The 13,456-nt window shown below is 50.0% G+C and overlaps 1 protein-coding gene across 1 annotated transcript in view; it reads left to right on the top strand.

Moving 5' to 3' along the window:
* Positions 1–13,456, top strand: part of INPP5D (inositol polyphosphate-5-phosphatase D) — a 131,291-nt gene that overhangs the window by 101,532 nt on the left and 16,303 nt on the right. Inside the window, exons 14-20 of the mRNA XM_065880214.1 lie at positions 38–134; positions 679–817; positions 2,337–2,445; positions 2,614–2,702; positions 7,102–7,183; positions 10,611–10,700; positions 13,126–13,239. Of these exons, the coding sequence (XP_065736286.1) occupies positions 38–134; positions 679–817; positions 2,337–2,445; positions 2,614–2,702; positions 7,102–7,183; positions 10,611–10,700; positions 13,126–13,239 (720 nt within the window). The remainder of the gene's footprint in view (positions 1–37; positions 135–678; positions 818–2,336; positions 2,446–2,613; positions 2,703–7,101; positions 7,184–10,610; positions 10,701–13,125; positions 13,240–13,456) is intronic.

A 13,456-nucleotide genomic window follows, 5' to 3' on the forward strand; every position in this document is an offset into this window, starting at 1 on the left:
GTTTGATGCTCTGACTTCTCCCTCCCCCTCCCTTTAGGGAACAAGGGAGCCGTGGGGGTATCGTTCATGTTCAATGGAACCTCCTTGGGGTTTGTCAACAGCCACCTGACTTCCGGAAGCGAAAAGAAACTCAGGTAATGGAACTCATCCCCCAGGAGCAGGGATTGGGGTTATTTGCCCAGACAGACCTCAAACTCTAAACACCAGAAGGACGGCTCAGCCCTCGGCTGGGACCCTGTCCGGTCGGCCTCTAAGGGCTTTTCCCGTGTTCTCATCAAAGGCAAGTGCAGCTACATCCACGTGTGGCTGAATCTTGCCTAAAGGACGGAACAGACATTTCCTCGTGTCACTAACCCAGCAGACACCTAAACACCACTCCATTTCTCAAGGGAAAACCTCATCTGGGGCGCCCTTACAGATGGGCATTTTGCCTGTTGGTGGCCCAGCCGTGCAGACGGCCATCTAGAAGACTGATGATTCCGAGTCCCTGCGGAGCGGATGCTCCCGGGGCCCCGCCCTGCGTTCCCAGTTCAGCCCAGGGGCTGCATAAGCGTGGTTTGCTGCCACAGGGCTGGAGATTTCAGTCTCACTCCCCGACATGTCCCCTCTGACTTCCTGGCACAGGCAGTAGGGAACCAATGCCCCTGTGCTAAGCTGGCTGCTTTTTTGTTTAATTAGGCGAAACCAAAACTATATGAACATTCTCCGGTTTCTGGCTCTGGGAGACAAGAAGCTGAGCCCCTTTAACATCACTCACCGCTTCACCCACCTCTTCTGGCTCGGGGATCTCAACTACCGCGTGGAGCTGCCCACCTGGGTGAGGGGCCGTCCTCCTGGGGCTGGGGATGCGCAGGACAGAGGCTCCTTGCATTAGCTCAGGGCAGAGGGTCAGGGAGACACATGACCGAGCTGGGCCAAGGCAGCTACTCCTCCGGGACTCGACACTGGTCCCATTACGGAGCAGCTGCCTTTCTTTACCGCTGGCCTCTACTCACACCTACTTGCCACATAACTGCCCTGGCCACCCCATCTCACCACCTGTCTGCCGCTCTGATCCTCTAGCTAACCAGCAGTGGCCCCTCGACTTGCCAGTCCCAGGTCCCCAGTAAAGGCTGAAGTCTGCAGAGACCAGCTCCATTTTCTCCCCAGATCACGGGTCACCGGGCAGCCTGAGGAAGGCATTCCTGAAGTTGGATGCCCATCCAATGAGCAGCAGTCAGAGGGCCCACGTGGCACAGATGGCCTTGCTCACTCAGGGAGGGCAAAAGATTCCCTGCGAAGGGAGTGGGCAGGCATGGCCCCTGGACACACCTGGAGTGAGACTCAGTTGCTCCTGAAAGATGGGGCAGAAGCCAGGCATGGGAGGAGAACCGTCTGCCCTTGTGTACCAGGAATACTTTGGCACTGCTGTCTGTGAGGGGAGAGGGGACGGCAGAAATGGACCTGATTTTACAGGGGAGAGAGGCTCCTGGAGCACAGGCGGCCTGAGAAAATGGCCTTGGGTCGGTTACAGGCCTCTGACAGTTGGGATTGAACTCGGGCCTTCGGACTCCCCTCCCAGATGTTTTCCCAGCCCTCCCACATCCCTCGGCCTCCTCGGCCTGTCGCTGCCACAGCGGCTTTTAGGGCCCGTCTGTGCCCCCCTCCCCCTCCCCGGCCACTCCCTCCCTCACAGGGTGCTCCTCGGGAACTTTCCTTCTCTCCCTCCTGACTGAGCAGGCAGAGGGGAGAGGGGTGGACAGAGGCCCCACAAATCCTGACCCTTCACAGTTTAAGGGACCGTCCACCCATTCACTCCCCAGGAGGTCAGCCAGGTGCATTCGCTAAAGCGTAGGCAACGTAAGTCTCAGGAGAGAGGACAGCTGGGTTCCAAGGACGGCACACCCCACCGATACCACACCGACTCTCGGAGTCCGAGCCCGGATCACGGAGGCCCAGTGCCCATAGCTTCGGGGGCTGGGGTTTCAGATCCTTTCATGGCTTTACCACAGGCTGTCTCACAGAGAGAACAGACAGCCAGGGAGACATACCTACCCATCTAGGGAAGCCTTATAAAAATGATGCTAGAAGTCGGTACACAAAAATAGTATCCCTCTGTAAAGTTAGAATAGCCAGGAGCTTATGTTACTGAGTTGATATTTCACTACGATTGCAGGGTTGTCCGTATAAAACGGTGGAGTGTAAATAAGCACCAGCCCAACGTCCCTGGGACCAGGGCCTAGTGCAGCTTCGGGGACTCGGGTCCTGGCGCGCCAGGCAGGAAGGTGGCGATGTGCCTCTTACCACATTGGTGAAAGTGTTGTCTCACCAGTGGCTTGGCCGTGTCTTTGCTCCAGGAGGCAGAAACCATCATCCAGAAGATCAAGCAGCAGCAGTACGCAGACCTCCTGGTCCATGACCAGCTGCTCATGGAGAGAAAGGAGCAGAAGGTTTTCTTGCACTTCGGTGAGAACTGCCATCCTTCTCTCGTGGACCCTCTCCCTCCAGCATTCTGTCTCCCCTTTTCCCAAGTATCCTCACCGGGGGAAGGATTATGCCTGGAAAAGAGGGAAACTTGGCCAGACGTGAAACATGGGAAATCAAAACTGAAACCATGGTTTTGTTTGGTTGCAGAGGAGGAAGAAATCACATTCGCTCCCACTTACCGTTTTGAAAGACTGACTCGGGACAAATACGCCTACACTAAACAGAAAGCCACAGGGGTGAGTCCTCTTCCCTGCCCTCCGCCTCCACCCCCCTTGCACACCTCACCCCTCTTTTGTCCATTCCCATAAAGGTGAATGGGAAGTGAAGAGCACCCTCATCCACTAGGTAACAAAAAAAGAAAGAAAACCGGAAATCATATGTTGATCGTGTCACAGAGCAAAACCCTCCCCTAAGGAGAGGCTGGGCAACCAGACATGCACACTGCAAGCAGTTGCCTCATGACGCTTCTGTCCACGTGTGTACGTGTGTGCGCCCGTGTGTGTGTGCCACATCTTTTTTATCCATTCATCTGCTGATGGACATTTACGTTGCTTCCATGTCTTGGCTATCGTAAATAGTGCTGCTAGGAACATTGGGATGCATGTATCTTTTTGAATTAGAGTTTTCTCCGGATATTTGCCCAGGAGTGGGATTGCATGATGGTATGGCAACTCTCCTTTTAGTTCTTTAAGGGACCTCCATTACTGTTCTCCATAGTGGCTGTATCAGTTTACATTCCCAGCAACAGTGTAGGAGGGTTCCTTTTTTCTCCACACCCTCTCCAGCATTTATTTGTAGACTTTTTGATGATGGCCATTCTGACCAGTGTGAGGAGATACCTCATTGCAGTTTTGATTTGCATTTCTCTAATAATTAGTGATATTGAGCATCTTTTCATGTACCTGTTGGCCATCTGTATGTCTTCTTTGGAGAGATGCCTGTTCAGGTCTTCTGCTCATTTTTTGATTTGGTTGTTTGCTTTTTTGATATTAGGCTGTATGAGCTGTTTGTATATTTTGTCTCTTTTTTAAGTCCTGTACTCAAATATATTTGCTAATCTGCCAAGTCAATCATCATTACACAAGCTTCTCTGCTGCAGGACTTATCAGAGCCTTTACAGGTTTATGAGCATGTGATTCTCTATGGGAAAATTCGTGTGCCAAACTCAATTGGTCATGAAATATCAATTAATATCTTATGAGCCCACTTGTGTTCCACTAAACAGTGTTTGTGGAAACTGTAATAAAGCATCCCTTCATTCTTGTTCAACAGATATTTACCGATGACTTATGATGGGCTGGGCGCTGTCCTAGGTCGTGGGAGATCAAAGATGAGTCAGATGTCTGCCCTCAGAGAGTTTGTAGTAGGAAAGACAAGACGAGATAAATACGCAACTAACTAACCAGAGATAGAATATAGCACGGTGCCCAGTGCTGTGAGGAGAGGTCACAGAGGGAGATGACCATCAGGGCAGGTAAGGACTGGGGAGGCTTCCTGAAGAGGGGCCACTTGTGGTGCCTGAAGGGTGCTTGGATTTCGACAAGACAAGGGCCGAGGGGGCCTGATCCACTTCAGGTAGAAAGAATTGCCGGAGCAGATGCCAAGGCAGGAAATCCTGGCATCCACCCCCTTCTGGGGCCCAACCCAGGGGAGCCAGCCCCATGCCGGGTCCTGGGGGTTAGAGGTGCTGCAGTGATGAGCTTCCCTGGGGCCACTAGAGACCTGGGGAAATAGAGGGCATTCTGGGCATGATCTGGACTCAGGGGCACATGGGAGACTGGATGGAAGTGGGAGAGAAAGGCCAAGAGTTGGGGAGATGCCAGAAGAAAGCAGGAGTTAGAAAAAAAAAAAAAAAAAAACAGACTGAGAGGAGGAGAGCAGACTCAGCACTGCTGCCATGACAAGACTGAGACCCGGGGCAGGACACCTCGTGAGGTGCCCACTGGCTGCTGTGTGCCTGGGCTCGTCTGGTTTAAAGGCACCCTCAGGGCAAGTCCCTGGGGGTACATTTGGAGGCAGTGAAGGGATGGTCTGGTTGGATTTGAATATGAGGAGAAAGAAACTGGGGCCTGAGGTGGCAGAGAGGGGGGTCCTTGATGCCAGGCAAAGCGTCTTCACCTGTTTGATGGGCACCTGTTTCAGGAAGCCACTGCAAGTTCTGCTGAGGGGCTAGCACTGTCACAGTGATACACAGAGAAGACTGGTCTGCGTCAGTGTAAAGGGTGAGGATGATGCAGGGGACCAATGAGGAGGCCAGTGTGAAGGCTCCAGCTGAGAAATAACTGGGCCCGAAGGGGCGGGGGAGCCCGTGAAAATGAAAGAAAAGGAGGAAAGCAGGATATGTTGATAGATCTAATTGACGTTGATAGAAACTGTGAAATCAGAAGGCAGGGCTGGTTCGGAGGGGAAAAATAGAGCTTGTTTTCAGATTTACTGTATAACACGACTGGAAACTCCCAGCGAAAACATCCAAAAGGCAGCTGAAAACACCAGACTGATGCCAGGGCTGAGTTGTAGATTTGGGAGTTGTCTGCACAGAGAAGATGGTCAGATCATGGGAGTAGGTGAGGTCGCCAAGGAGTACACAGACGATGAAAATAGAAGAGCTGTGGACAGATTTGGGGGTCATCTCCGTTGAGAGAGGAGAGGAAGAAGCAGAGACAACAAAGGAGACAGAAGAACCATGTGTGTAGGTGGTGGGAGGACCCAGCAGGCAGCTCGCAGCATCACAGAAGCTGGGGCTGAGAGACTTGCCAGCATCAGTGGTCACCAGCATGGAATGTGAGTCAAAGAGACCGTGCGTGGTCACTGGAACCTTGCACAAGCAGCTGGACGTGGGTTCAGGGGTTGGGTGGACACTGAAAGAACAGTTGACATCGAGCCTTGGAGGTGAAATCCAGACCGCAGGAGGGTAAGGGTGGCTCTTTACCAAGAGTGTGCCGGTGAATCACTGGTGAAGCTTTTCAGAAATACAGATGCCTGGACCCCCCCCAGAGGTTCTGATGCAGCAGATCCAGGGGTGGGGCCCTGCTTTCTGGGCCTTTGTAAAGCTCCACCAGTAATTCACCGGAGCAGCCAACGCTGAGAACTGCAGCGTTAAGAAGTAACAGTTTGGCAGCATCTATGAAATCTAAACATGCACCAACCCTGTTCAGCAATTCTACTTTGTTGTATACCTGAGGGAAAGTAGTGCATTTGTTCACCCAACGACAGATACAAGAGTGTTTATAGCAGCTTTGTTTATAACGTCCAAAAACTGGGAACAACCCTATTTCCGTCAACATTAGAATAGATCAATGTGGTGTATACATACAATGGAATACAACTACTCAATAAAATGAAAGAACTTATACAAGCAGCAGGGTGAAGAAGGTTGAAAGAAGCCAAGTGCAAAAGAATATATATTGACTAAGTCCATTTATAAGTTCAAGAGTTGGCAAAATTAATCAATGGAGACATTGGCCCCAGTAGTGTTTACCTCTCAGAGGCAGTATTGACAAGGAAGGGGCCTGAGGGAACCCTTTGGGATGATGGACATTTTCTATATCTTGATCTGGGTAGTGGTGAAATGGGCATATATAAATGTAAAAGATCCTCAAGCCATACAGTATAGATCACTACACTTTACTATATATAAGTTGTACCTCAAGTTAAAAAAGAGTAAATGGGCAGTCCAGAAGTAGAGGCAGTGAAAACAGAACATTCTTGAAAGAAAATTGGCAAAAAGAAGAAAAGAGAAAAGTAACTGAAGGCTCTTTTAGGATGAGAACTTTTATGTTTGTAGGCAGAGGAGAAAGAGCTAGAACTTAAGTGGAAAATGATATTCCTTAAGGAGGGTTGCTATCATTGCCAGTTTGCCTTGTCTGTCACACCCAGTGGACACTTGCTCACAGTGTAGCTTGGAGAGAGCTCATCATAGTACATGTTGTTTGAAAGATTAGATGGGTATGTGGAGGGGTGGATGGGTATGTGGATGGGTAAGTGGATGGATGGATGGATGGATGGGTGGGTGGGTGGGTGGGTGGATGGATAGGTAGATGAGGGATGGATGTGTGAGTTGACGGGTAGGTAAGTGGATGGATGGATGTGTGAATGAGTGTGTGGATGGATGGTAAGTATATAGGTGGATGAATGGGTGTGGGGGGTAGCTGGAGTGTGTTATTAAAGTGAGTGGCTGGGTTGAATGTACAGGTAGAGGGGTTCATCTGAGTCAGAAAAAAAAAGTAAGAGAATGTAAAAATACAAGAGATTCTGAAATAGTGAGGAGGGTAAGGAAGCACAGCCAGGTGAATCCATCTCATTCTAAAACAGGAATCCAGGGCTTCCCTGGTGGTGCAGTGGTTGAGAGTCCACCTGCCGATGCAGGGGACATGGGTTCGTGCCCCGGTCCGGGAGGATCCCACATGCCGCGGAGCGGCTAGGCCCGTGAGCCATGGCCACTGAGCCTGCGCATCCAGATCCTGTGCTCCGCAACGGGAGAGGCCACAACAGTGAGCGGCCCGCGTACCGCAAAAAAAAAAAAAAAAAAACCAGCAGATGAATCCAGGATTACAGACGCCATGCCTCGATCTCTTATTTTACGGTGTATCTTTTAAAGTAGTAGGCATTTTACAAAGCTTTGACTTTGACTTGCAGATGAAGTACAACTTGCCCTCCTGGTGTGACCGAGTCCTCTGGAAGTCTTACCCTCTGGTGCACGTGGTGTGTCAGTCCTACGGTGAGTAGCAAGTTGAGAGGTTTGACTGCCCTAAATTGAAGGACTCCAGTCTGTCCATCTGTAAAATGGGAGAACTCCCTGCATCCCCAGTCAGGTGACCTTAAAAAGGTGATGCATCCTGTCCCATCTTGGGCTGCATCAGAATAAATATCTTCTGGTTTGGGAAACATTTGAATTATGGAGCACTTTTTAAAATAAATCTATATTTATTTTTTTGAAAAGAGCCTGTTAGGTTTGAACCATATAAAAGTGGTGCTTTCATAGATCAGAAATCGTTAACTTTTGGAAGTTCGTATGGTTCAACCGAATGCATCTCATGAGTACACACGCATGTTTGGGGGAGATTTAAAGATAAACTGGGGTAAATTGATGGCAAAGACACAAGATGCAATATTAAAATAAATAATTATGGAAAAGTTATCCAGCCCTGTTTCACTCCCGCAGAGGTTTTGCTGCTACCCAGTGGCCACCTTCCTGGCTCCCAGCCTCTGTGGGGACCCTCAAATCCCCACGTTCAATTCAGGTCCCATAACGTTGAATTGGTTTCCATTCCTTTCTTTTGTGCATGCCTTCTGCTGCCCAGAAGGGACCACAGCAGCTACCCTGGGCTAGTTTAAGGCGCGCACCCTTCAGTCCCCTGGCCTCTGAGCTCTGTGCCCAGGAGGGACTCCACTCCCCTTTAGGTGTGCGGAGAGGCAACCCACTCCCACAGCCAAGGAACTGTTCTGCTTCAAAACCTACAAAGGCCCACATCCCGCCCTCTGCACTCAGCCTCCTCACTTGTATGTCCCCTCCTCATACCCCATCCACACCCGCACTCTCCAGGCCTGTGACCCTTCCTGCCACCGGCCATCACCCCGGTCCTCTCTCAGCGCTGCCTCTGTCCCTCGTCCTGCAGCTCCACGAGTTCTGCCAATTCTGCTGTCGAGTCTGCCTTCCAGCCACCCTCTGCAGAAATTCAGGAGAAAGTGGTGGCTTGTGGCATTACCGCTTTTTGAGCCTAAATCCGGTTTTCTAAAGGACCCTATCATGAAGGTTTTTAGAGAGAAGGAGGGAGACTTGTCTGCAAGTGGCATTGAGGAGCTAGGAGGACACAGCTGCTCCCTGTCTGGGCTGTGCATTAGCGAGGGGGAGGAAAGCCAGGCCTCGCCTGGGAGGCTTCAGTGACTTCCAGGAAGGGCCAGGTTTGAAACATGAAGGGAAGGTTTGAAGAGGTAAGGAATTTTGCTAACAGTATTTCATGGAATGCTGGAGGAGGGTCTAATAAGTTGTGAGTGGGCAGGAAATTGGGAAAGAAAAGGGGATGAATGTCCAGAGCTCAGGAAATGGGGGTAAACTTTGAGCTTGAGTCTCATGGTGGTGACATCAATAGCATGTATCAGTTATCTGTTGCTGCGTAACAACTACCTTAATATTTGCTTATCATCCAGCAGGCTAGTTCAGGCTGCTGCTTCCTGGTCCTGGGATTCCCAGCTGACAGTCCCGGATGTGGAAGTACTTTTTAGGTCTCTGCTTGCCACACATTTACCAATGTCCTCTTGGTTAAAGGAAGTCACCTGGCCAAGCCCAGACTCACTGTGGGAGGGTGGACCCACAGGGCATGGTTATAGGGAGGCCACCTAGGTAGGAGTCCACCTCCCAGGTTTCAGGCACAGTTACTGTAGTGCTAATGCTATCATGGTCAATACACATCTAAAGTATTTTTAAGAACATTTTTAAAAACTCTGCTTGTCCACCCTTTAACTTCTCCTCTTCTGTTGCCACCACAAACTTGTAGCCCCTCACTCGGCCTGACCCCTACTCCTCCATTTTCTCCCGCTTCACACAGCACCGGATCCTCACTGACTTCTTCCTGCCAATGGCCAAGCATGCTTTAGACTGCTGCCCCTCCTACACCTTGCCTCCTATCTCGGGGAAGGGATGCCCTCCTCCTTGCCTGGATAAGCTTTTCACCTGGGCCCTTTGCTCCATGCTCTCCTTCTAGCCCAGTCCCAGCACCTCCACTGTCCCCAGTCCCAGCACCTCCACTGTCCCCAGTCCCAGCACCTCCACTGTCCCCAGTCCCAGCATCCCCACTGTCCCCAGTCCAGCACCTCTACTGTCCCCAGTCCCAGCAACCCCACTGTCCCCAATCCCAGCACCTCCACTGTCTCCAGTCCCAGCACCTCCACTGTCCCCAGTCCCAGCGACCCCACTGTCCCCAGTCCCAGCACTTCCACTGTCCCCAGTCCCAGCACCTCCACTGTCCCCAGTCCCAGCGACCCCACTGTCCCCAGTCCCAGCATCCCACTGTCTCCAGTCCCAGCACCTCCACTGTCCCCAGTCCCAGCGACCCCACTGTCCCCACTCCCAGCACCTCCACTGTCCCCAGTCCCAGCAACCCTCCTGTCCCCAGTCCCAGCATCCCCACTGTCCCCAGTCCCAGCATCCCACTGTCTTTCTTCTTCTCATTCTCTTTCTCCATCCATCTCACTGTTGTTTTAAGTTGTCTTTTTGACGGTTGTTTGCAAGCGAGCAATTATTTTTTCCTGTTTATTGGCCATCTATATTTCTCTTGTGAATTGTCTGCCCATATCCTTTGGTTGGTAGAGGAGTGGTATGTTTATTTTTTCTTTGCCAATTTGTAAAAGCTTTATTGGGAAGGACTTATATATGTTTATTGCCTTCTCGGTCTCTTGTGCTGTGTCTCCTTTGCCCACTGATGCTGGGTGTGTCCTGGAGTTTCATCCTCATCTCTTGTCATCCTTCATGTCTTCCCAGCGGGGCCAAAACGTCCTCGAGGCCTCTGCTTCCACCTAACATCATGACTCCAAATCTGAAGATAGATCTCCAGCCCTGAGTACCCAGCCAGACATTTCCACATGACATATCAAAAGCACATGGGACTCAGGATTCCTAGACCTCTGCTCTTTCTCTTAATCCCTCCAAACATGCTCTGCTGCCTCCCCTTCTCATCTAAGCACCAAGCTCCTTACAAACATCGTCTACACTCAGTGTCTGCACTTTATCACCTTCTACTCTCTCCTGAAATGGCACCTTCAGTGGAAGGTGCCATTTCTCACCGATGGGCTCAGTGACCCTAAATCCCCATCCCACTCTGAGCTGTGAGTGCTTCATCAATACAACAAAATGCTTAGACCAGAAAAAGCTCCACAGTTCATACACGCAATGATCTATATATTTAAAAACTCACAAGTCTTTAGGAAAAACTACTACAGCCACAATTAGCCATGGAGGAGACAGGGTCCCACTCTTTCACTACTTTCAAGCGTGGTTATGGAAGGTCAATGGAGCAACAGGTACAAAACCATGACACTTCTGGAGGCTTCCATAAGTGCAAGTTGATTTCTGCCATGCGTTTGCCATCCTTGGCTTGACCAGAAGGGTTTCTCCTTCCCTGCTCAGAAATTCCTTCCCTCCCCTGCAGGCAGCACCAGTGACATCATGACAAGTGACCACAGCCCTGTTTTTGCCACATTTGAGGCAGGAGTCACCTCCCAGTTTGTCTCCAAGAACGGTAAGCGGTGGGTGGTGTCCATCCCTCTGTTCTCCATGCAGACAGAAGGCCTGGGTGCTCATCTTCTGGTTGCAGCAATCAGTCGTCTGTGTTAGATAAAGGCTTATCCTTCCAGGCAAGTCCACAGTCCATCCATCGGGTCCCTTCACGTCCAAACCACATCATGATTTCAGTCCCATGTTCTTGCTGTCTTTGGCAAATATGCCAGCTTTTTTTAAGCTTCAGTGTTAAGACAGTCTTTAAAATTGGGAAAATGAGTGTTTTCCAAGGTGTGGCACATGTGCCACCATAGACAATTCCGGGTGGGACATGGATGAACATTTATTAGTAAGGCATTTATTTTAATATGTTTTAAATATGACTCTTCTGTGTAAGGCAAGAAACACTGGTTTTCCATTTAGTCTTATGATATACCTTTTTATTTAAATACGATTATTTAAGTTTTAAAAGTGAGTCTATTTAAAGAAAATGTTAAGTCAATCTTAGTGCATGTGCGTGGTAGGCGGTAAAAATTGTGAAGATAGGATGCGGGTGACTGAGTTTGGGGAAACATCAGAGTTAATAATACTCTGTAGATTTGCAGGTGATTTTTCAAGCAATCCAGCTCGGCCCTGGTAGCCAGGCCAGCCTTGTCCCAGCAGGGGTCTGGGTGTTGTCTGTGGCATGTCCAGCCCTGGGTCTGGGTGACCGGGCAGCCATGTTGTCACCTCCTCTGCCCACCCCCCATTTCCGTGGTCAGCAGACATCATTTAGGAGGGCTGAGTGCAGGGCCCAATACAGGTTAGAAAAGCCTGTATTTCTCTGTGTCCTTGGTGCCCTGAGGGGTGTAGGTGAGGCTGGAACCCTGTCTTCTGGGACACTCTTGCCCATAGGCTGTTGGGTCTAACATCCATGGCCCCAGCAGTGTGACCTCCACTCTCCACACAAGCCTTGACCCACCATCCTGCCTCTTTCCTAGCTCTGGTCACTGTGCCTTTTCAGAACCTTCCACCTCTTCTCCAGTCCCCACCCATCTCTCCTGTCTCTGAGTTCCTACAGCGTTGGTGGGGCAGCCTATGCATCACACCCTTGATGAGGACCCTCATCACATCCCCAGGGTCAGCCTTGCCCTCCCTCCACTGGGACTCGGCACACAGCAGATGCTCACAAACACCGATTACCGGGATTGAGCATTGGTTGAACGTCTACCCAAGCAGAGCCTGGCCTTGGTGCTGGGGAGTTAAAAAAAGAAAGGAAGGCTAAGTGAAATAAGCCAGACAGAAAAACAAGTACAAGATACATATATAGTATCACTTATACGTGGAATCTTTTTAAAAAAAAAAAAAAAAAGCCAGCTCATTCAGAGAGTACAATGATGGTTGCCAGGAGCTGGTGGGGTTTGCGGGGAGAAGATGTAAGTCAAAGGGTACACATTTCCAGTTATAAGATGAGTAATTTCCAGGGATCTAAAATTCAGCTTGGTGTGACCATAGGTAATGGTACAGCATTGTACACTTAAAATCTGCTGAGTAGATCCTAAGCATTCTTACCACACAGTTAATTATGTGAGGTGATGGATGTGTTAGTTATCTTGATCTTGATAATCATTTCGGGGTGTATATGTATATCAAGTCATCGCGTTGTACACTTTAAGTATACACAATTATATTTGTCAGTTTGTCTTCAATAAAGGGAAGAAGAAAACGAAAGAAAAGCAGGCAGGATGGGAGGGATAGAGGAAGGGAATGTGTGTCCCTGCTCTCTGGTAGCTCAGAATTTATATGGAGGGACAGAACACTGTTCAAAGCCAGCCTAAGGACGCTTGCAAAAGCATCATCTAAATGAAGAGCATACCTGCAAGTTACCTGGGTACAGGTAAACAGAAGGAGCTCAGAGTAAGCAGCAGGGGTAACTTTGCCCGAGGAAGGGGGACAGGCATCCCTCACTGTGTGAACTTAGAAATGAGACAGATTATATGGAAACATACGTATATGTATAACTGATTCACTTTGTTATAAAGCAGAAACTAACACACCATTGTAAAGCAATTATACTCCAATAAAGATGTAAAAAACATAAATAAAATATAAAAATGGGCAAAAAAAAAGAAATGAGACAGATTTGGGTGTCAGGCGCCTGAACCATTCAGTACACAAGCTCTCTTTGCAAGAAGGGGTGCTGCCCAAGGCCACACAGCTTTAGTGGCAAAGCTGAGGGTAGAACTCTTCCCGCTCTGCTTTGCACCAGCTTTGATTCGTCAGAGAGGCTGTTACCATCATCGGGGATTCTTGGTGTGGGTGGTGGGATTTCAGGAGAAACCTCTCCTTCCACTTAGACCCTCAACTTCCCTGGACCCTAGGAAGGAGCTCGGTGTCCGGGGGCTGGTTTGAAACACTCCATCTCCAGACACGTTGTGGAACCGAATCTCTGTTCTCACCTGTTCCAGGCCCCGGGACTGTCGACAGCCAAGGGCAGATTGAGTTTCTCAGGTGCTACGCCACACTGAAGACCAAATCCCAGACCAAATTCTACCTGGAGTTCCACTCGAGCTGCTTGGAGAGTACGTGCTTGCTGAACTGCCTCTTAGGGGGACAGGCACGGCTCTTCCACAAAAGCCTTGTCATTGATGGTGCTTTTCTCCGCTCTCTGGGAAAGACTACGGATCAGCCTCAAAGGGGGGGGCAGTCACAGAGTGGGGCTGCAGGTGGACGGTACAAGGAGACACCCAGTTACTACAGGGGCCCCCAGTATCCCGCGATACTGCTGCTCCAGCCCCA

This window comes from Phocoena phocoena, chromosome 7 (assembly GCF_963924675.1).
Source record: "Phocoena phocoena chromosome 7, mPhoPho1.1, whole genome shotgun sequence".
In the NCBI taxonomy this organism is placed as follows: domain Eukaryota; kingdom Metazoa; phylum Chordata; class Mammalia; order Artiodactyla; family Phocoenidae; genus Phocoena; species Phocoena phocoena.